This window comes from Nerophis ophidion, linkage group LG08 (genome assembly GCF_033978795.1).
Source record: "Nerophis ophidion isolate RoL-2023_Sa linkage group LG08, RoL_Noph_v1.0, whole genome shotgun sequence".
Classification (NCBI taxonomy): domain Eukaryota; kingdom Metazoa; phylum Chordata; class Actinopteri; order Syngnathiformes; family Syngnathidae; genus Nerophis; species Nerophis ophidion.
Genome location: NC_084618.1, coordinates 33,277,956 through 33,303,156, shown reverse-complemented (window position 1 = coordinate 33,303,156; position 25,201 = coordinate 33,277,956). Strand labels below are relative to the sequence as shown.

The following is a 25,201-nucleotide window of genomic DNA, read 5'->3' as shown; positions in this document are numbered from 1 at the left end:
CAGAGGAAGAAGATTTCATGGGATTTAGCGATTAGGAGTGACAGATTGTTTGGTAAACATATAGCATGTTCTATATGTTATAGTTATTTGAATGACTCTTACCATTATATGTTACGTTAACATACCAGGTACGTTCTCAGTTGGTTATTTATGAGTCCTATAACGTACACTTATTCTGCCTGTTGTTCACTATTCTTTGTTTATTTTAAATTGCCTTTCAAATGTCTATTCTTGGTGTTGGATTTTATTTAATGAATTTCCCCCGAAAATGCAACTTATACTCCAGTGCGCATATATATGTTTTTTTTCTTCTTTATTATGCATTTTCGGCCGGTGCAACGTGTACTCCAGAGCGACTTATACTCCGAAAAATACGGTACTCGTTAATATTTGTTTACTCCCTGTTGTAACGTGTTTCTATCTACTCTTCTGTTAGAATAATAAGTGTTCGTTACATTTTATCATTTCAACACTTTGCATCAGCTGTACTCATACTACTGGGTATCCGATTCAAAGTAGTTACAGGGGCAGTATTGTCATACCAAGGCTGATACTGATTGCCTTTTTCAAACACAATTATAATCAGACAAAAACACAAGATGGCAGTATAACAATATTAATAATTATTTATTATTATTTGCTACCACTGGCTCTAATTTAAATGATTTTTATTTGCACTTAAAGTCCTCTTGTGTCCAGGACTAATTTCCTAAGTTTGTAAGCTATTACAAAAACCACAAAATATTTTTCAATGATAAAAAAATATCTAACCACTGCAGTAGCAACCATGTACAGTAATGACATTATACTTGGCATCGATGGTGTCAATATTTGTATCAATATTCCCGCCTTTGTTTACATCCAAAAGCTCTACCTCTAGCATATCCTCCTATGCTTCGTAGTGTTTGTTTGGGTCTTCCTCGTTCTCCAGAGGTGATACTTGTAGGAAACTTGGTGTATTTGTTGCCATGGAGGCGAGGATTGCTGACTTAGAAGTGGCTTTGCCCTGTGGAGCAACAATAGCCGCTAGTAAGAATCCAACAGTGCGTTGAGGACAAATTTGTTCGGGTGTCGTGGTCGAATTTGCAGGACATCACTAGAATGTGTCACAAACATGCATTATCATCATAAAACGATAATATTAAAGCTCCTATCATCAGCCAGATTCATATAATTCATATCATCTATATTGCACGACCCTACTACACAATAAATACATTTTATATACATTTTTGTGATTGTTGCGGCCTAAATTGCCTGAATTTGCAGCAGCGGCAAATACGTTGTAAGTTTTTTAGGCAGATTTTTATTAATAACTCCATAAACTTGTTACTAAGTTTTTTTCTCATGACCTCCTCAGGTACAGAACATTTACACAACCACCCTCAATTGAATTATTATTAAGAACTTGGTAATATTTATTTGTGTGACATTATTACCATAGTAATAAGTTGTTGACTCAATTTGTAAAGTTTAAAGAAGACTGCTCAGCCTGTTTGATTCTGAGGACAGAGAAAAAATGCAAACGATTCACTGGATTTTTGCATTTACTTTCCATGAACATTTAGGGTCTGAGCTACTCTGATTCAGTTAATAAGTGGTAAATAGTATTCGCAAAGTAAACAAATGCTAGTATATTTAGTGAGCGTATCGTGGGCGATCTACCAAGATGGCACGCATAATTGGTAACAAGTGCAAAAGTGGTGCAGACCACCCGATATAAATTCGATTTTTGTGTGTACTGTGCCCATTGACACACTAAACATTCATGACATAATTTGCTCCAACGGTCCAACCTGTGCCGTTTAGTAATGTTGTGGAATAGCTCTCAGGCAAATATAACATCAACCACCTGTTCTATAGAAGTGTGATCTGGACAACTAAAACGGTTTTAAGCTCACCGAAGGTGGGCAGTGGGAGGCGCAGGTGTTATGATGGTGCGCTTGTAATGATCCAGGTGCAAGAAACTGCAAATTGCAAGAAGTTTTTTCATATATGTAAAAAACAAGTGCCATTAAAAAAAAGACCAGACACAGAAAAAAATGATTGTATGTATTTTAAATTACATTAAATGGCTGAATACATTATATGTTTAATAAATTTACTTCTGACAGTCCAAATATGTTGAGACACAAGGATGGAGGGTTCCCTCTCCATTGTTTATCTTTGCAGTGCAATTGCCTCCTCTCTCACAGCCATTTATGCCTGTACCACTTTGCACGCACGTTCTGAACTTGCCGAATATAGACACAAAACAGTGGTCCTCAAGGAGTTTCAGTCTTGACAAATCACTTTGCAAGCGCTAAAGGTTTATATAGTACTATTTCATTCCACTATTTATGGGCATACTAAAAAACAGCATGTATTCTGCAAATACATGAATACAGACAAACTAAATGGAGAGCTGTCTCTAATTTGCTCATTTAAAAGGCACTATTTTCTGCGCGCAAACTTATTAGATCAGCTTTGCATTTCAAGTTTGCACATATTTTAATACAGTGGTTCTCAACCTTTTTTCAGTGATGTACCCCCTGTGAACATTTTTTTAATTCAAGTACCCCCTAATCAGAGCAAAGCATTTTTGGTTGAAAATAAAAGAGATAAAGAAGTAAAATACAGCACTATGTCATCAGTTTCTGATTTATTAAATTGTATACCAGTGCAAAATATTGCTCATTTGTAGTGGTCTTTCTTGAACTATTTGGAAAAAAAGATATAAAAATAACTTTAAAAATTGTGAAAAAACAAACAAGTAATTAAATTATAAATAAAGATTTCTGCACATAGAAATAATCATTAAAGTGCCCTCTTTGGGGATTGTAATAGAGATCCATCTGGATTCATGAACTTAATTCTAAACACTTCTTCACAAAAAAAGAAATCTTTAACATCAATATTTATGGAACATGTCCACAAAAAAATGTAGCTGACAACATTGAATATTGCATTGCTGTATTTCTTTTTTCACAGTTTATAAACTTAAATTCATATTTTGTTGAAGAATTATTCAATATTTATAAAGGATTTTTGAATTGCTATTATTAGAATATTAAAAAAAAAATCTCACGTACCCTTTGGCATACCTTCAAGTACCCCCAGGGGTACGCGTACACCCATTTGAGAACCACAGTTTTAATACACCCGCCTTCTGCCCAATTGTAGCTGAGATAGGCACTAGCGCCCCCCGCGACCCCAAAGGGAATAAGCGGTAGTAAATGGATGGATGGATGGATGTTTTAATACATGCAAAACCCAGAAGACAATTCAAAAACCCTAAGCCTAAAAAAACCTATACTGTATCTGGGAAACAATCGAAATGAAAAAGTGGAAAGGTTAAAACCTGTGAGCAGGCCATCATTTCCAAATAGATACATACAATTTAACAATCTTACCACTATGAGGTTCCACATGCGAGCTGCCTCTGCCACCAATGTTGACACGGAACTGCAACCTGGCATCAGAACAATTTTGATGGGTTCGGTGTACAGAAGGTCATAAAGCAACTTGGTGGCTTCTCCGGGATCACACTGGTGAAAAGAAATAGGGAACCTGTCAGGAATAGCAATGCACTCCACTCGACACCAATAATAATACAACTAGGTTATAATATATTAGGAGTGTAACGGTACACACAAATTTTGGTTCAGTACAGTTTACAGGTCACGGTTCGGTTCATTTTCGGTACAGTAAGAAAACTACAAAATATACATTTTTGGGTTATTTATTTACCAAATTTGTAAACAATGGCTTTATCATTTTAACATTGGGAACACTATAATAATTCTGCCAACGTTAATCAACATTAAAATGCCTCGAATTGTTGCTCAGATTATATAAAAAATGACAAAACTTTTCTTCTCCATATAAAAAGTGCAACATTAAACAGTTTCAAGTCAACTCATCATGCTTACTTTAAAACAGCATTTGGGAAGCCTATAGTGGATTTCTATTATGTAAATGTTATATTTTTATCAACATGTGATAGCAGGGACCCTGCCATTCAAATCTTTTCCGTCCGTAAAACAATCACACACACGCACACACACACTGCAAAATGAGCTAACGTTACGCTAAAAACTAATGAGCCTTCACCTCAAGCCCGAACTGCGTGCGAACTGAGCTGCAGTTTAAGTTTCTAGAATGTCAACGGGCTCATAGTGATGTTAGTAGTAGTTGACTGGGAGGTGTATATTACCATTTGGGGAGAGTACGCTGCCTCATGCTCACCTGCTAAACACCTATCTGCTCGAAGCTAAAGCCTTTACTACATACGCTCTGAATACGCAATCAGATGGTTGTGTAATGCGCTTTGAGGGCTAGCAGCACTTCTGACATGTTTATTTCCACAATTGTCTTACTATGTGTCCAAACTCTCTCATTCTCATTGTATAGCTCTGTGTTGCTAGAAATACGTTTTGAGCTAGCATTTTGGCTAGTTAGCCTCTTGCTTGCTGCCTCTTCACTTAAAGGATTTAACCGGCAAAAGGGGATTCGTTCCTCAGCGAGTCTTTAGTTGTGATGAGACCGAAAATTAACATTTATTACAGCGTAGGTCAGGGGTAGGGAACCTATGGCTCTAGAGCCGGATGTGGCTCTTTTGATGACTGCATCTGCCTCTCAGATAAATCTTAGCTGACATTACTTAACACGATAAGTAATGAATAATTCCGCTGGTAATCACAGTGTTAAAAATAAATAAATGATAAATGGGTTGTACTTGTATAGCGCTTTTCTACCTACAAGGTACTCAAAGCGCTTTGACACTACTTCCACATTTACCCATTCACACACACATTCACACATTGATGGAGGGAGCTGCCATGCAAGGCGCTAACCAGCACCCATCAGGAGCAAGGGTGAAGTGTCTTGCTCAGGACACAACGGACATGACGAGGTTTGTACTAGGTGGGGATTGAACCAGGGACCCTCGGGTTGCGCACAGCCACTTTCCCACTGCGCCACATTCAAAATATAAAACATTCTCATGCTTAATCCATCCATCCGTTTACTGCCGCACCTGTTCAACAAGTATTTTATTAATTATTGGTTTGCTTAAAAATAACAATGTTATTAAAAGATGCGAGACTTAATATACTCTAAAAATGTTGGTCTTAATTATAAATGTACGTATTTAGTTGTATTCATTGTTAAAAAAAATATATGGCTCTCATGGAAATACTTTTTAAAATATTTGGCTTTCATGGCTCTCTCAGCTAAAAAGTTTCCCGACCCCTGGCGTAGGGGAAGGCACTACCGGGACACTGGCCGATAAAAGATTGCCTAACACTGCTAGCACTAGCAGTGACTACGTGAAGCCACTGCTCGTTTATCACTCAAAAACTCCCACAGTGTTCAACAATGCCACAACAATTACCCAACTCAAGGTAAAATGATTTTCCTTATTTGTTTTTTTATTGAAGCAACATTGTGGTTACCCATTTGGAGCACATCAAGAAGACTTTTGTGTGTGCGTTGGCATCTAAGCTTGCTGTAATGTGGTGTTTGGATAAAAAACATGTTGAGCCATTTCTTCCTTTGTTATGTTGGTTTGTTTTATATATATATATAATCCATCCATTTTCTACCGCTTGTCCCTTTTGGGGTTGCCGGGGGGGCTGGAGCCTATCTCAGCCGCATTAGGGCGGAAGGCGGTGTACACCCTGGACAAGTTGCCACCTCATCGCAGGGCCAACACAGCTAGACAGACAACTTTCACACACTAGGACCAATTTAGTGTTACAAATCAACTTATCCCCAGGTGCATGAATTGATTAACGTGGACAAGTTGAAAAACTTATTCAGGTGTTACCATTTAGTGGTCAATTGTACAGAATATGTACTGTACTGCACAACCTACTAATAAAAGTTTCAATATATATATATATATATAAAATCTTCAAAGTGTGCAGTTTTTTACAGAAATAATTGTGTAGAGGCTGTAACCAATTATTCTTTTTTACATTGATTCTTATGGGGAACTCTGCATACAAACTTTTCGGTCTACAAACCATCTTCAAGAACCAATGCGGTTAGTAAATCGTGGTTCCACTATATTGCAATAACTTGGTATCAAATTGTTAGTATTACATATAGTATCGTACAGTATCGCCAACCCCTTGTGATAATACACCCTGTTTACTGTCTAAATGACGGACAGATAGTCAAGACATTTTCAGGGAAATATGAGATCATTGAAAAAACATTTTATAACCACAATGTAATAAAAAAGGCACAATAATACAGATGATGATGCACAGAGCAGAGGCACCACAAAGGAGGCAAAGTGAGGCACGTTTCAAGGTCACACTGACAGGCTCTTCTGGGAAAACACCATTCCTCTTTGTGGACTGCTGGCGAAAAACATTTACTTACCAGTCAAGTCCCATTATCTTAAGTCACATAACAAATGGTCAGCCTGGCTTTCTATTCACAACCTTTAGTCAATGAAAAATCAATAAACAATTTAAGTGATAATGCTAAAAGCACGGTGACCTATAATCATGTAAAGGAGTGCAGCAGTGTTTTATTGAATGTTTGAGTTGATTGTTTGTGGGGTTATCACAAGTATTTTTTGGTGCGGCAAGGGGCTCATTGCTATGTCATATTTGTCAACATGGTTCATTGTACAAAATATGTAAATCACGTCGCTGTGGGAGATGTATTGTTATGTGTCAGAAAGCAATTCATCATAATCATTAATTTAATATGTGTAGGATGTGACAAGGTTTTACTTCTAACAGTGGTCCTATGCCTCACTCTTGGGGGTACAGTTATCAGTGGATATGCACACTGAGTCCACTTAAATATGCGCATACAAATGTTATGCAGACTAACCAATAACTTATAGCTGTCAGGCATGTCCCTGACAGTGTGTCCATGTTTTAGTTTTTCCTGTCTTTGTTTCCTGTCAGCGCTCTTATTTTGTCCGCTACCTGTCTTTCTCCCTGAGCGCTATTTCCCCTCAGCTGCGGCTGATTGGCACCTGGCCACACCTGGTGTCAATCAGCCCGATTTCCTATTTTTACCTGCTTTGTTCTCCAGTCAGTGCTGGATTATTGTTGCTCTTACCGGTTGTTTGTCACCACTACCTGTCGATGTCATTAATACTTCGTTGTAGCTGTGTTTACTTTTGTTCACTCTGCTCATGCCATAGTTCCTTCTTGTCACAGTAAGTGTTTTGTTCATAGCCTAGTTTATCCGCCTCGTGCGCACCTTTTGTTAGTACGATTTGTTTGTTCTTGTTTTAGTATTTAAATTAAAACATGTTTTCTTATTCAATGCCTGCCACCGTCTCTGCATATTGGGGTTCATCACCAACAAACTCTGACAATACCAAGTTAAAGCATGGTGAAATACTCCTAAGACATTTTTTTTTATTTAAGGGTTTTGTTTTGACTGACGTTATTAAGGGCAGGATAATTTGTTAAATTGTTAATAAATTGATTATTTTTACTAAAAGAGATTGTGTGGAATAAAGTGATTAAATCAAGTTCTTGAGAAATGAAGGCAATAAGGAGTGGACGACTTGTCTAAAACAGCATGTGCACTATAGAGCCGGTCTCACCAGAGTCATGTGTAAAGAGAGTATGGCCAACTAAACAACAGGCGCCATGACTGCTACCAGTGGATATATGCATTTGGTGTAGTTTTGATGTTAGCTTTTCTGACGAAATAAGCCACAACATTGCGTCTAAATATAGTTGTAAACATACTCCAGCTCATTACCTTACAATAACAAATGCTTTTAATTTGTTAGAGCATAATTGTCTGGCCGTATTTGACACACTCAGCTGCTACATCTCTGCAGTGTTTAGTGAACAGCAGGCACTCCAAAACGCACCCGACGGTGCCATCCATCCATCCATTTTTCTACCGCGTATTCCCTTTGGTATGCCAGGGGGCGCTGGTGCCTATCTCAGCTACAATCGGGCGGAAGGCGCCGTTCACCCTGGACAAGTTGCCACCTCATTGCAGCACCCGAGGGTGCAATAATCGTAAAAAATACACAGGACAATCAAAAAAATTACTTATTAACCGCATTTTGCAAAAATCTACATTAGCCTTGGACCAACAATTACGGAGAAATTGTGACTTTTGTGTGAGGTATGTCAACTGTGATGCCTGCCTCCAATGTATTTGTAATCACAGTATATATCACTCAATATCCATTATTCTAACTGATCTTTCTTTTTTGTAAAATGCTAATGAATAAGTGCACTTTAGTAGTTTTTTCCCGATATTTCTGCACGATAACTCAGGTATGGTAACACTGGTGAGCAGTAGAGAATGTGGATTGATTTTTGGTCCAGAACATAGTTTGCTTTCCAGTTAATTTTCTCTTTTACCATTACACACACAATGTGGTTTATTTTACTCATTCAATGCATGTCTATTTATATTTGTGTTTGACTTTCTCTTCTTCTGCTACCAAATAGTGTTTGGTCAAACCATCTCCTAAATGTATTAATTTATTCTGTTAATATTTGTATTAGCCTGTGTGTATTTTGTCCTGAACAAAACACAGGCTTTGTGTCGTGACTCGTGTGTTTACCTGGCACAAGATGCTGTAAAGCAGGGGTCACCAACCTTTTTAAAACCAAGAGCTACTTCTTGGGTTCTGATTAATGCGAAGGGCTACCAGTTTGATACACACTTAAATAAATTGCCAGAAATAGCCAATTTGCTAAATTTACCTTTAATAAATATATATATATATATATATATATATATATATATATATATATATATATAAATGGGTATTTCTGTCTGTCATTCCGTCGTACATTTTTTTTTCCTTTTACGGAAGGTTTTTGTAGAGAATAAATGATGAAAAAAAAACTTAATTGAACGGTTTAAAAGAGGAGAAAACACGGAAAAAAAAAATGAAAATTTTATTTTGAAACATAGTTTATCTTCAATTTCGACTCTTCAAAATTCAACCGAATTTTAACTAGCTAATTCGAATATTTTTGAAAAAAATTTAAAAAAGAATTTATGGAACATCGTTAGTAATTTTTCCTGATTGAGATTAACTTTAGAATTTTGACAACATGTTTTAAATAGGATAAAATCCACTTTGAAATAAGATTTAATTTTGATTCTACAGATTTTCTAGATTTGCCAGAATATTTTTGGGGAATTTTAATCATAATAAGTTTGAATAAATATTTCACAAATATTCTACTTGGAAAAAACAGAAGCTAAAATGAATAATTAAATCAAAATGTATTTGTTATTCTTTACAATAAAAAATACTAAATACTTGAACATTGATTTAAATTGTCAGGAAAGAAGAGGAAGAAATTTAAAAGGTAAAAAGGTATATGTGTTTAAAAATCCTAAAATAATTTTTAAGGTTGTATTTTTTCTCTAAAATTGTCTTTCTGAAAGTTACAAGAAGCAAAGTAAAACATTTTATGAATTTATTCAAACAAGTGAAGACCAAGTCTTTAAAATATTTTCTTGGATTTTCAAATTCTATTTGAGTTTTGTCCCTCTTAGAATTATAAATGTCGAGCAAAGCGAGAACAGCTTGCTAGTAAATAAATACGATTTAAAAAATAGAGGCAGCTCACTGGTAAGTGCTGCTATTTGAGCTATTTTTAGAACAGGCCAGCGGGCTACTCATCTGGTCCTTACGGGCTACCTGGTGCCCGCGGGCATCGCGTTGGTGACCCCTGCTGTAAAGATTGCTCTGCAGTGTTGATGGTGAACCTTCACTTCCCATACTTGTCTCCGTTCCGGTTTTGGGGAAAGTGATGTAAAAGCTTTTCATGATTCTCACAGGTGAAGCAGCCCCATGCTGCACAATTAGGGCTGGGCGATATGGCATTTTTTAAATATTTCGATATGTTTAGGCCATATCACGATACACGACATATATCTCGATATTTTGCCTTAGCTTTGAATTAACACTTGATACATAGAATCATCATGCTGCTGTGATTCTATGTGTCTACATTAAAACATTATTGTTCATACTGCATTAATATATACTAATTTTAAACGTTCATGCTGAGAAAGAAATTATAACTAAGTCAATAGACCAAAACTGTATTTATTAAACAGTTATTAGCAGGTGACTTTTCAAATGATGCTACATATTAGCAGTAATGCTACTTCTGGTAGCAAAGCTTGTGCCCCACACTTGACAAATTAAGGTTGTCTATTCGACATATTCCCGCTTGAAGCTGAACCACCGCCAGACGATGGACCCCCTGCTGTTTTTCTTGGGAATTAATTATTTCTTCATTAGCACCTTCTTTGTCTCGTATTACCACTCGCACGGCTTTGCTAGCATCACAGCTAAAGTTACCCAGTCTGATTACCTCTCTGCTCCGCGAGGGCGTATACGTATGTGACGTATGACGTGACGTGTGTAAGAAAGTGTGCTTGTCTGTGAGAAGGAGAGATGGGAACGAGCGAGAAGAGCCTGTAGTGTAATGCCTGCAGCTAAAAGCAACTGCGTGAGAACGTATACTCGAATACAATGATATAGTCATTTTTCTATATCGCACAGAGACAAACCCACGATATATCGCCCAGCTCTATGCACAATAGTTCCTTTTTTTTTTAAACATCGAAAAACTAACAAGGAAATGCCGCAAACACATACTGTAGCATCAGCTCAAAGTAAGTAGCAGTCATGTCGCCCTGTAGTCACCTGAGTTCCTTTTGATCAATCATTGAGAAAATCGCCTGAAACCAGGTTGGCTATACTCTCTTTATACACCACCAGGGGTCTCACCTAGTTTGAGGTTGGAGAAATAAAAAGGTGCCAGCTATGTTAATTTTTTAAACATTGTCCTTGTTTGATTAAATTATATCTAGTTGAACACGATCCATGATACTTTCCCTGTCCGAAAATTGAGATTTCTTTCACAATGTCTGCACCTTGAGTGGTACCTTTGGATAGTGTGCCGCAGCGTATATGTTTTTCAGGATACAAGCAATCTCTTGGCTAATTGTTATGCTTTAAGTTATGAGCAAGAATCTGTGTTAAGAGCTGGGTAAACTGAACTGCCATCTAGTTTCAGCCTCTGGATTTTGGAATTCACACTTAAGTCAAAACAAAAAGGGGACCTATGCTAATTCTAATCTACATTTACACTTCACTTTTTCCACATTGTGTTACCTTACAGCTTTATTCAAAAATGAAATAAATGCACTGCGATGAGGTGGCGACTTGTCCAGGGTGTACCCCGCCTTCCGCCCGAATGCAGCTGAGATAGACTCCTGCGACCCCTCGCAACCCCAAAAGGGACAAGCGGTAGAAAATAGATGGATGGATGAAATAAATGCATTGTTGTCTTCAAAAATCTACAAACAATGCCCATAATGACAATGTGTAAGGCTTTTTTAAATTTTTTTTAAGAATTTTACAAACTTCTAAACAAAAAAAATAACTTGTAATCAGACCCTTTGCTCAATACTTTGTTGATGCACCTTTGGCAGCAATTACAGCCTCAAGTATTTTTGAATACGATGCCACAAGCTTGGCACACCTATTTTTGGGCAATTTGGCCCATTCCTCTTTGCAGCACCTCTCAAGCTCCATCAGGTTGGATGAGAAGCATCAGTTTTCATCCAAGATGTCTTTGTACATTGCTGCATTCATCGTTTTATCCATCCTGACTAGTCTCCAAGTTTCTGCCGCAAGAAAACATCCAAACAGCATGATGATGCCACCACCATGTTTCACTGTACACTGAAAAAAGTGACTTTTTGATGCTGTAAACTCTATTAGAGTAACTGTCATAATTTATACCTAGTATTTTTAACATTCAGTAAGAACAAGAGTTTAAGTAAAATTAAACATTTTATTAACGTAATACATGAATTATGGGGGAAGAGTAAGTTTTACTTATGTTTCCTCATACTATTTAAAATGTTTAATAGTTGTACGTACAGAAACCTAAAAATATTACATAAACTTGACTCTGAAACGCATGCACGACGACGCATGCGCACAGCACAACACCGACTGGCTCTGCTCCGGTCGTTAGGATCACTTCACAGAGCACTGCAAGGTGGCATTATGGGTAATTCTTATCTTGCGTTTTTAATGTGTTACAGAGCCTACGTTCTCCAGAAATGTGTTTGGTGTGGGTTCACAGAGTGTGGCGCATATTAGTAAGAATGTTAAAGTTGTTTATTTCACAACAGTCAGTGTAAAAGGTATGGCTGTGGAACAAGTATGCATTGCGATCTCGGATGTGAAACAGCGAAATGCATGCGTCCTTCCAGCACGCAGACAGCATAGTGTAAAAGTGGGCGCGATGACACGTTGCAGAGCAGTGGTCCCCAACCACCGGGCCGTGGCTGCAGAATAATTTTTTATAATTTTTTTTTATCACACTCTGTTTTTAACTGCATGCCATTGATAAGTGCAGGAGTGAGAAGAGATTTTAAATTAATTAGCGCCCCGGCGGCTATTCAAGGAAATACGGTATATAAAATGTACTTAATATTTTGAGTAAAATGATGTCCCTGCCGATGAAAAACAAGTAGACTTTAATTTGTTTATATAAATATAACTTAAAACTTGGATGTAATTAAATGTTACTTAATATCTTCACAACTGTTATGTTAATGGGTAAGTAGAATTTACTTGATACTGGCAAGTGAGTGTTACTTGATATTGCAGCATTACATTTTACTTCAATCATTTGCGTGCAAATACTTACAATAATTTTTTCAAGTAAATCTTATGAGTTATTTTTTTCATTGTAGATATGATATTGGCCTGGTGATGAACGGTGCCTGGATTCCTCCAAATATGATGTCTGGCATTTACACCAAAGATTTCATTCAATATTTGTCTCATCAGACAGGAACATTTTGTTCTTATTGGTCCAAAAGTCTTTGGAGGTGCATTTTGGCAAACTTTTTCTTATTTTTTTTTTTTACAAAGAAATGGTTTCCTTCTGGCTTCTATGATATGCAGGCCTAATTAGTGGATTGCTTAGGGATGGTTGTCCTTCAGGAAGGTTCCTTCTCCACAGAGGAATGCTGTAGCTCTGACTGTGACCATTCTTGGTCACCACTCTGACTAAACTTATATGAATGCAGCAATGTACAGACATCCTGGATGAAAACCAACATTTTCCATCTAACCTAATGGAGCGTGAGAGGTGCTGCTAAGAAGAATAGGCGAAACTGCCAAAAGATAGGTGTGCCAAGCTTGTGGCATTGTATTAAAAAAATACTTGAGGCTGTAATTGCTGCCAAAGTTGCATCAACAAAGTATTGAGCAAAGGCTGTAAATATTTATATGTGATTTTTTTTATTTATTCTAAATACATTGCCTACCGCCCGAATGCAACTGAGATAGGCTCCAGCAACCCCAAAAGGGACAAGCAGTAGCAAATGGATGGATGGAAAACTAAATAAAAATTTAAGGATGTGTAGAATTTTAAGGATGAGAATGGATTTATTCAAATTTGGGAAAACTGCTGTTACATAACATCCATCCATCCATTTTCTACCGCTTATTCCCTTTTGGGGTCGCGGGGGGCGCTGGCGCCTATCTCAGCTACAATCGGGCGGAAGGCGGGGTACACCCTGGACAAGTCGCCACCTCATCGCAGGGCCAAAACAGATAGACGGACAACATTCACACTCACATTCACACACTAGGGTCAATTTAGTGTTGCCAATCAACCTATCCCCAGGTGCATGTCTTTGGAAGTGGGAGGAAGCCGGAGTACCCGGAGGGAACCCACGCATTTACGGGGACAACATGCAAACTCCACGCAGTAAGATCCCGAGCCTGGATTTGAACCCAGGACTGCAGGAACTTCGTATTGTGAGGCAGACGCACTAACCCCTCTGCCACCGAAAATGTGAAAAAAGTGAAAGACTGTAAATACTTTCCAGAGGCACTGTATGTATTGGATGTGCCTTGGTGTAAGTTTTGCGTATATTTAGTTTTACATTCACATTTAGCAGTTCATCACCCATCATAAGCAAAACAAAGAGAAAGTGGCACATTAAACATCATGAGAGCTGAAATAGTGCTTTTATACATTACAGTAGAAAGGCCAACAGCTTCCAAAAAGACAAAAGTCAGGCTTGATGAGAAGATATGTTTGCAACTCACTCAAGTAGTAGACCTTCTTAACCATGATATTTCAGTTCAATGATAAGTACGTTGCAATAATACCAAGTCAGGCAGCACGGTTGAAGTTAGTACGTGTGCCTAAAAATACGACGGTCCTGGGTACAATCCTGGGCTCGGGATCTTTCTGTGTGGAGTTTGCATGTTCTCCCTGTGACTGCGTTGGTTCCCTCCGGGTACTCCGGCTTCCTCCCACCTCCAAAGACATGCACCTGGGGATAGGTTGATTGGCAACACTAAATTGGCCCTAGTGTGTGAATGTGAGTGTGAATGTTGTATGTTTATCGGTGTTGGCCCTGTGATGAGCTGGCAACTTGTCCAGGGTGTACCCTGCCTCCCGCTCAAATGCAGCTGAAATAGGCTTCAGAACCCCTCGTGACCCCGTAATGGACACGCGGTAGAAAATGGGTGGATGGAACAGCCAACATTTTAATTTCACTCCTACCTATTTTGTACGTTTACACCTTTCAACAATATAAACCAGTAACTGAGAGAGATAGAATGTCAAAAAAAGTCTGAAATACACTATTTTGCCAAAAGTATTTGGCCACCCATCCAAATGATCAGAACCAGGTGTCCTAATCACTTGGCCTGGCAACAAGTGTATAAAATCCAGCACTTTGGCATGGAAACTGTTTTTACAAGCATTTGTGAAAGAATGGGCCGCTCTCAGGAGCTCAGTGATTTCCAGTGTGGAACTGTACTAGGATGCCAGCTGTGCAACAAATCTAGTCGTGAAATTTTCCTCACTCCCAAATATTTGAAGGTCAACTGTTGGCTTTATTATAAGAAAATGGAAGAGTTTGGGAACAACAGCAACTCAGCTACGAAGTGGTAGGCCACTGTGGAGAGTGGCGTGGTCCACGCATTCCCTGCGGTTGGGGCTTGTGCAGGGGCCGGCCATGAAGCAGCAGACAGGTGAGTAGATACCTCAACTAGAACGAGTTATCTAATCACCTGTTCCCTTTATCAGCAGCGTTGGAAACCATGAGTGGGGCTGGCAAACGAGAGTGAGACCAAATGAAGGAGCACGCTAATGAGAACCACATGCATGAGCTGAATAGCTAAAAAGGACTCTGATCATTTTGCATATTGTGAACTTGAATTAAAAGATTGTAACCACTGTGCCAGGGTGTGAAGTTTCCTGCAACACACCCGAGGATCTGGGTCGGAGACCTTCCACAGCCACGCAATCTGATAGAGTGAACGATACATTTTGGACTGCGTTGTGCAGAGTGTGAAATTTGGTGGAGGAGGAATTATGGCGTGGGGTTGTTTTTCAGGAGTTGAGCTTGGCCCTTTAGTTCCAGTGAAAGGAACTTTGAATGTTCCAGGATACCAAAACATTTTGGACGATTCCATGCTCCCAACCTTGTGTGAACAGATTGGAGCGGGCCCCTTCTTCCAATATGACTGTGCACCAATGCACAAAGCAAGGTTAATAAAACTATGGATGACAGAGTCTGGTGTGGATGAACTTGACTGGCCTGCACAGAGTCCGATAGAACACCTTTGGGATTAATTAGAATGGGGACTTAGAGCTAGGGCAGCACGATGTCAGAGGGGTTAGTGCATCTGCCTCACAATACGAAGGTCCTGAGCAGTCTTGTGTTCAATCCCGGGCTCGGGATCTTTCTGTGTGGAGTTTGCATGTTCTCTCCGTGACTGCGTGGGACCCCTTCGGGTACTCCGGTTTCCTCCCACCTCCAAAAACATGCACCTGGGGATAGGTTGATTGGCAACACTAAATTGGCCCTAGTGTGTGAATGTTGTCTATCTGTGTTGGCCCTGTGATGAGGTGGCGACTTGTCCAGGGTGTACCCCACCTACCGCCCAAATGCAGCTGAGATAGACGCCAGCGATCCCCTGCAACCCCAAAAGGGACAAGCGGTAGAAAATAGATGGATGGATGGACTTAAAGCCAGGCCTTCTTGACCAACATTATGGTCGAAAATTCCTATAAATACACTCCGCAACCTTGTGGACAGCCTTCCCAGAAGACTTGAAGTTGTAACCGCTGCAAAAGGTGGACCGACATCATATTGAACTCTGTGAGTTGGGAATGGGATGTCACTTCAAGTTCATATGTAAGTCAAGGCAGGTGCCCAAATACATTTGGCAATATTGTGTATAATACAATTGAAGGATGTATGGGGGCCACTTTGATACATTTTGTACATTAAAGATAGTACAACCAATACAAAATAAGTATATCAATATATGTTAAACTATCTGAACACAGCATCCAGCTTGGTGTTGTTGGTAACAAAACATATTCTACGTAATTTTGCCATATATTAAGCATTAAGAATAAAAATGGCTAAATGAATGAAAAATACTAATACTACAATTTTATCGGCCAATAGACAAGATCAAAACAATCAGCCCGTGCTGTTCAGCATCGTGGCCACTGATTGGCTCAGCCTCAGGAAGTATAACTAACTTTTTTAGCCAAATTTGCAACCGTACACCTCAGACTCATAACTTGGTACTTGACACATGCTAACATTAGCATTCTAATTGTTTATACAGCCAAACACTTAAGTGTCACATAACTTGGTACTTGACACGTGCTTACTATTATAATACTAATGTTAGCATTCTAGCCCATGAACGTGCTTACTTTTTTTCAGCCAATTGTGCAGCTGAACATTTCAGAGTCATATAGTTTGGTACTTGATACATGTTAACTGTTAGCATGCTAACTTTTTAAGACAATTTTACCCGCACACACTTCATATTTATCAGCTTACACATTTCGGCATAACACGCAATTCATCTCAAAATGGTATATGTCATTTGTTCTGTATAAAGTTCTTATTTTGTCTTTAGAATATGTCTCGGGCCAATAAAAAACAAACTGCCAGCCACCATGCACTTTGGACACACCTGGTCTACAACCAGTCAATGTACCTTAAAGCATACAAATGACTTCTGTACTTTTATGAAAGTACATCAGCCTTATCTATCCTAGATCCTTCCATGTAAACCTCTAAACCACGGTGGGAAAGACCAAAGAGCTATCAAGAAATACCACAGACTAGATTGTAGACCTGCACAAGACCGGAGAAGACTCAAAAACCAACAGAAATAATCTTGGTGAGAAAGAGACCACTATTTCTGCTGTAATTCAGAAATGTAAGAATTACAATGATATGGAACTCCATGTAAGATTTCATCTGGTGGAGTAAGGACGATTGTAAGAGATGTCAAAGCAGTTGAGAGTACTTTAATGGATTGAGATTCCAATTTGTGGAGAAAGTATTGATATTTTATGTGAGTAATATGGCTGTCTTGAACTAAGGATTTTCTTAGTTGATTCCTATTTGTTAGATTTTGACCATATTCAAATGATTGTCGACATTGGGCAAAATCTATGCTGCTGCTGTTTTTTCTAAGAGCACAGTTCATGGGGAGTCCTACAATTAAACATATATCAGCTGGCCAAGGTCTTTCCAGGCAACAATTTGAGACAGTACCATATTTTTCGCACTATAAAGCGCACTTAAAATCCTTTTTATTTTCTGAAAAAATTAACAGTATAACCCGGTGCACCTAATGTACGGAATGATTCTGGTTATTCCTACCAACTTCAAAGCAATTGTATTTGGTACATAGTGTAATGATAAGTGTTAACAGCACCGCTTGATGGATTGTCACCCCATTATGGCTACCATAGTCAGAGATACAAGTATTATTATGGTGTGTGTATTAGGACCGTAAAATGGCACCCATTAGCAGACATAACAGTTGGCGTTTTGTTTAAAAATATTATGCCAAACCAACTTTTCTTACCTTCTGGTACCTGCTGATGTGTATTTGAAATCTGCATAAGTCCTGAAAATTTGCTCAAATCTGCCACTGTCGATAAACTTCTTCTTTTTCACTATCTTCTTATTATAGGACATTCACCCTCGGCTGTTGCCATTTCTAATATAAAGTAATTTAAAGTTCTAATTTATATCTCCATATGGAAGCCCAAAAAACTAACAATGTAGTGAGTTTACATTATTCACCCAAAGAACTTTAGTTTTTAGAGAGGTCCGGTGGGCGTTTTTTCATAGGACATATTTCCGGCGTTGTACTAGTGAGCCACGGATGAGGAGATGCTGCACCGTTAGTGATTTAAGTAAAGTCTCAATGTCATTAAAACAGTTATGTCCATCTTTTTTTGACACTTCCACTTCAGTCCTTGCACCCTAAACCGATAATAAAAAGATGACGGGAGGAAGAGGCTGTCGAAGGTGAGCCACGTAAATAAGACTGCCCACAAAACGGCGCATCCTGAAACAACTAGAAGATTATTTGTAAAACATAATCTAAGCAACATTTTTACCAAATAAGCACCATTATATGTTATGTAGACCACAAGGAAGAGTTTTCAATTTAGAAAAAAATTATAATATGACCTTTTTAATGCACCTTATGATCCGGTGCGCCTTTTGTATGGAAAAAGACCTGAATAGACCCACTCATCGGCAGTGAGCGCTATAATTTGGTGCGCTCTATGCTCCAGAAAATACGGTAGCCCATGTCTTCACTATATCTCGGTTGGATTACTGTAACTGTCATTATTTTGGAATTAGCCAATCCCCCTCTCACGTCTGCAGCCGGTACAAAATGCAGTTGCCCAACTTTCAACTGGCACAAGTAAAAGAGAGCGCATTACTCATGTTTAGCCTCACTTCATGGACGGCATGTGTCTTTTAGAGTCTATTTTAAAATTACAGTGGAACCTCAATATACAAACTAAATTGATTCTACGACGTGGTTCGGAAATTAAACGTTCGTATAATGAAGCAGAGTTCCCTATAAGAATCAATGTCAACATGAATTTAGGGCAATAGCCTTGAGAAAAGTCCCTATTTTTGAAAAAAAAAAAAAAAAAAGACACCACAATATATATATATATATGTATATATATATATATATATATATATATATATATATGTATAGTACCGCGATACTAATGAATCATATTTGGTACTATACAATACCTAAAGTACCGGTGACCCACCCAGTTGCCCCTAGTCGTCTTCACGTCGTGGCATTTTTGGTTCTACGAGCAGAGGAGCATGTTGACACAGTGTGTAGACAGAAAAGGGAGAACGGATGCATTTTGGCTTAAAAACTAAAGATAAAGCTGAAGTTATTACACTGAATTGCCCTCAGGAAGAGGTGCTTCAAAACTTGGCTAGCTCACGGCTAAGGTCCAGCCGCAGTCGGCAGTGTTTTAGCTACTTCTAAATCACTAATCCTCGTCTCCATGGCGACAAATAAAGTAAGTTCTGTACAAGTATCATCCCTGCAGGACGAGGAATAGCTAAACATGGTTCACTACACACAGTAGCTTACCGGCGTCACCGCTAATGACACCGTCCCTGAATGTAAACAAATGCCATGGATTGATCTGCACCTGACACCCACTGTTAATGATACCAAGTAGAGAAGCATATCTAGTCAATACTACTATGATTAAATCTACATTTTTTAGCATCACAAAATCTTTTTTTTTCTTTTTTTAAAATTTATATTATGTTTATCAACTCAGGAAATACGTCCCTGGACACATGAGGACTTAAATGATGAACATTGCATGATACTGTAACTACTTGGTATAAGATTGATACCAAAATTTGTGGTATCAGCCATAACTAATGTAAAGCACCCAAACAACAGCAGAATAAGTGATTACATTTTAAAAGAAGTGTAGATAGAACATGTTAAAACAGAAAATAACCAGATATTAACAGTAAATAAAAAAGTAGATTACTAATCAAATTTGACAGATTATCCTCTATAATTTGGAATAATATAATAATTTGGAATAATATAATGGAAAATTACACAATATGTTATTACATACGTCAGACTACTTAGGAGCCTTCGTTTGCTTACTTACTAATAAAAGTAAAGTTGTCTTGTATGTTCAGTATTTTATTGAAGAAAAAACATTGCGTAGCTCACCGGTGTCTCGGGTAATGACGCCGGTGAGCTACGGTCTGTTGTGAAGCATGTTTACCTATTGATCATGAATGGAAACAAATGCCACGCGTGGATCGACATCTACTGAAATCTACTGTAATGATACCAAGTACCAGAGCGTATATAGTCGATACTACTATGATTACATCGATATTTTTTAGCATCAAAAAATCTTTTGTCATTGTATATGTGTGTGTGTGTATATATATATATATATATATATATATATATATATACTTATTGTAATATTTTGTTTCCATTTATACCCCCAATTCTGTACACTGCTGCTGGAATTTCAATTTCCTGAAGGAATCAATAAAGTACCATCTATCTTTATATATATATATATATGTATATATATATATATATATATATATATATATATATATATATATATATATATATACACAAACACAGTTTCCATATGAGTTGGGAAATTGTGTTAGATGTAAATATAAACAGAATACAATGATTTGCAAATCATTTTCAACCCATATTCAGTTGAATATGCTTCAAAGACAACATATTTTACGTTCAAACTGATAAACTTTTTTTTTTGCAAACAATCATTAACTTTAGAATTCAATGGCAGCAACACGTGACAAAGAAGTGGGGAAAGGTGGCAATGAGTACTGATAAAGTTGAGGAATGCTCATCAAACACTTATTTGGAACAGGTATAAAAACAGCTTCCCAAAAAATGTTCAGTCTTTCACAAGAAAGGATGGGGCGAGGTACACCCCTTGGTCCACAACTGCGTGAGCAAATAGTCAAACAGTATAAGAACAACGTTTCTCAAAGTGCAATTGCAAGAAATTTAGGGATTTTAACATCTACGGTCCATATCATCAAAAGGTTAAGAGAATCCGGAGAAATCACTCCACGTAAGCGGCATGGCCGAAAACCAACATTGAATGACCATGACCTTCGATCCCTCAAACGTCACTGTATCAAAAACCGACATCAATCTCTAAAGGATATCACCACATGGGCTTAGGAATACTTAGGAAACCACTGTCACTAAACACAGTTTGTCGCTACATCTGTAAGTGCAAGTTAAAGCTCTACTATGCTCGGACCACAAACCCCTCCAGTGGCTCCACCACATGAAAGATGCCAACGCACCGATCACCCGTTGGTGTCTAGCTTTGCAACACTACAACTTCAGAGTGATTCACAGACCAGGTGCACAGATGGCTGTGGCCGACTTCCTGTCGCTCTGTTAAAAGCAGCAGTCGGGAAGGAGTGGAGGTGGATGGCAGTTGGCGGACCACGAGGAGAGTAAAACAGACCACGAGGAAGAAAAGACAATTGCTGAAAAGCACAGAAAGACTTTTGCACAATCAAGTGAACAATAAATATTATTGTTAAAAACCTGCAAAAGGAGTGGTGATGTCGGTGACTGGTGGCCAAAAGAACCCGGAAGGGAGCGACTTCCACAAACTGGTTAACCACAGAGTTTCCCGCAGCGCTTGTTGCTAAGGCGGCCGCCTTAGCAACAAAGAGCCACCGCCTAAACTAAGGTCTTAACAAGATCTCCAGCCACACGTGCGCTTTAAAAAAAACTCTGTACCCAAGCAAACGCATACACTGAGTGTCATACGCATGCCAAAATACTGGGGACGCTGTAGCATAGACCATTTTAGCCAATCAGAAACATCCAAACCATCATTTAAGTAGGCGGCTTATATCAAAAATAGCGGGTCACGGCAATAAATAACTATATATGTGGACTGAGAGAAGTAGAGCTACTTCTAAGAATCACTTTAGAGTTTAAAGTTAACAAAAGTCAACAAAGTGTTGACTGGGAAACTTGCCAGTCCAAGTATGGTGACATTCTTACCCTATTTTGGAACAGTACAGACTTGGGACATCTGAGGAATTTCATCACCGGAAAGAGGACATCACAAAAACAACTATCAACACTAAACTGAAAGTGATTCGTGGAAAGTACAGACAAGCAGTCGACACAGGTGGAAGAAGTGGTTACGGTAGAGTTGTTTTGCTGTACTTCTAACTATGCCAGCAGATCTGGGGTGGTTTTCCATCAACTACATCCATTCAATTTGGAATAGAAACATCAAATATTTACATAAGCTCTAACAAAAGTTGGGATTGTCCATTCACCCTTGACAGCCTAGTCACAGACAAAGATATGCCGAATGGTGTACAAGAGCAGGAACATTCCAATGGGAGCAATCCACAATCTTCTGTGGTGGCAGATGGGGCATCAACATATATATATATATATATATATATATATATATATATATATATATATATATATATATATATATATATATATATATATATATATATACCCGATTGTAGCTGAGATAGGCGCCAGCGCCCCCCGCGACCCCGCAAGGGAATAAGTGGTAGAAAATGGATGGATGGATATATATAGGGTGTTATGGGCCAGGAACAGAAGACTAGTTTCAACTCGGAGAGAGAGGCAGAGCTTGAATTGTAGTTTGGTTGATACCATGTATTAGAGAATTAGTGGTGGACAGCAGATATATACACACACAATGAGTTGAATGGCCACTCAACATGAAAGCAATTTAAAGAGAAAAACACAAGTACTATATACAATTCCGTTTAAACTAATCAGTGTCTCTGGATCTTCTGTAAAACCTCAATAAAGATAATAGTTCTTGGGAAAAAAGGATGGCAGTACAGTCCGTGTGCTGCAGGTAAAGTGAGTATTGTAAAGGGTTGGCTCGAGAGCCTCCTACCAGCCCAGACAGAAAAGGTGGCGAGGTTCCTGGCTGGAATCTTCCAAAACAGATCCTTGGATTAGGTGATTATTTTCCTGAGCTCGCCACCAAAAAGAGAAGCCCGGCCTTTGTAAAAGCCAGAACCATTCTTATAAATCCATGTGTACACAAATAATCTTCATTATATAACACTAAATTGCCTTATCTAGTATTCATAATATATTATCCAATAATATAGCATCAAGTATTCATAGCATATTATTCAATAATATATTATCAAGTATTCATAATAAATATTCAATAATTTCTAGATCTTTCCTCAATATAAATCAATAAACATATCAGAATCAAAATATGCAATAAAATACTAAAATAACCATTAGCAGCATAATTATGACCTATACCAGGGTTCGGGAACCTTATTGGCTGAGAGAGCCATGAAAGCCAAATACTTTAAAATGTATTTCCGTCAGAGCCATATCATATTTTTTTAACACTGAATACAACTAAATGTGTGCATTTTTTAAGTAAGACCAACATTTTTAGAGTATAATAAGCCTCTAGTTATTTTTAATCAATCAATCAATCAATCAATGTTTATTTATATAGCCCCAAATCACAAATGTCTCAAAGGACTGCACAAATCATTACGACTACAACATCCTCGGAAGAACCCACAAAAGGGCAAGGAAAACTCACACCCAGTGGGCAGGGAGAATTCACATCCAGTGGGACGCCAGTGAAAATGCTGACTATGAGAAACCTTGGAGAGGACCTCAGATGTGGGCAACCCCCCCCTCTACCGCACCTGTTATTTCTTGAACAGGTGCGGTGGAAAAAAGGATGGACGGATTAAAATGCATGAGAATGTTTTATATTTTGAACATTATTTCTAACATCGTGATTACCAGCGGAAGTATTCATTACTTATCGTGTTAAGCAATGTCAGCTAAGATTTATCTGAGAGCCAGATGCAGTCATCAAAAGAGCCACATCTGGCTCTAGAGCCATAGGTTCCCTACCCCTGACCTATACAAAGCAGTCAGTGCACTAAATGTGCTTATTATCTAAACACATAAAAGTACATTCAATACACAAATATGATCATTAGTTTAAGTCATAAACCTTTTATATGGAAGATTGAGAATATGCCACAAAGACTGTTGCAATGAAGAAAAATTAATGCTTAAAGTGCTATTGTCATAAATATGGACTCACCAACTCAGCTTCTACAGTCAAACACAGCTTAATGACAAAGCATCCGGCGCTGGAAGTCAGCTCTATAAACTTACAAAATAAGCATGTAGTTTAAAAACCGTCAGCATAATATTTCAGGTGAAAACGAGGTTTAAAACCTACCTCAAGCAGAAATCCAATCGATCTCCTCTCGGATCCTGTCTCCTGGCTACTTCCTGCTATCGGCTTATAAGCACCACTAATTGGACCGCGGCGGTCACGTGACAAGGGAGGAGTGCGCCGAGTTGCCAAAGAGTAACTAGAGCAAGAGCATACCAGTCACCTCCAGCCACCGGGATACACCTACTGCCGATTGGACTGCGGCGGTCACGTGACTAGAAAGTGTGCAAAGAGTAAATAGAAAGGCAAGAGCCTAATAGTCTCTGCAGATGTATTTGACACCTGCATTACACATTAAATGTTTGTTTTTTTTCTGTCAAAATTAAAACACCTCAAAGTGCTTTATTGACACACATTGTTTCCCGACGATGCTGAGGGCCATTTGACATTGTCATGCTGTAAATAAGATATCACTGTCTTACACCTGTGCTAAAGTGGGTTTATCCCAAATAATGTATTCATGTTTATTGAATGTAATTTTGTAAAAATCCTTATATATTTTTATTTTCTCTAGGAAAAACTCATCAGCTACAAGCACAACAGACTAAAACAAAAACTTCCAATGGAGACAAAGTTGCTGAATGCAGTACAAGAAGATGTCCAGATAAAGGAGAGACTTCTGAACATGATGGAGACATCAGAGAAGCGATCATCTGACAATTTAGACAAACTAACATCAAATTGCTACGTCAATTTTGACTTACTAATAATGACATACTTAGTATCTCAGGTAACTAGGAATGTTTTGTGTTTTGTTTAAAACAAAAATGTGACATATAGTCGAGGGGCTTCAAGATAAGCGGGAGTGGGGCATTTTGTGTGAAGAAACACATCATAATGTAAATTATTGAATGATAAGGCACTTCATGTAATATTTTACTCAAAATGTATCTGACGTGGCCTGTCACTGATTAGAATGTGACAAGAACATCTTCTCTCCTACTTAGAATGTCATTAAAACTTGCAGTGTAAACAGATGGTTTTGGGTTCGAATCCTGGTCGTGGTTGAAAAATGTTGGTAT

At 38.2% G+C, this 25,201-nt stretch overlaps 1 protein-coding gene across 3 annotated transcripts in view; it reads right to left on the bottom strand.

The window, feature by feature from the left end:
* The window catches only part of gabbr1b (gamma-aminobutyric acid (GABA) B receptor, 1b), a 665,116-nt gene that overhangs the window by 316,300 nt on the left and 323,615 nt on the right, over nucleotides 1-25,201 (bottom strand). For all 3 annotated transcript variants that reach the window (XM_061908314.1, XM_061908315.1, XM_061908316.1), the window contains one exon: nucleotides 3,393-3,527. In XM_061908314.1, the coding sequence (XP_061764298.1) occupies nucleotides 3,393-3,527 (135 nt within the window). The remainder of the gene's footprint in view (nucleotides 1-3,392; nucleotides 3,528-25,201) is intronic.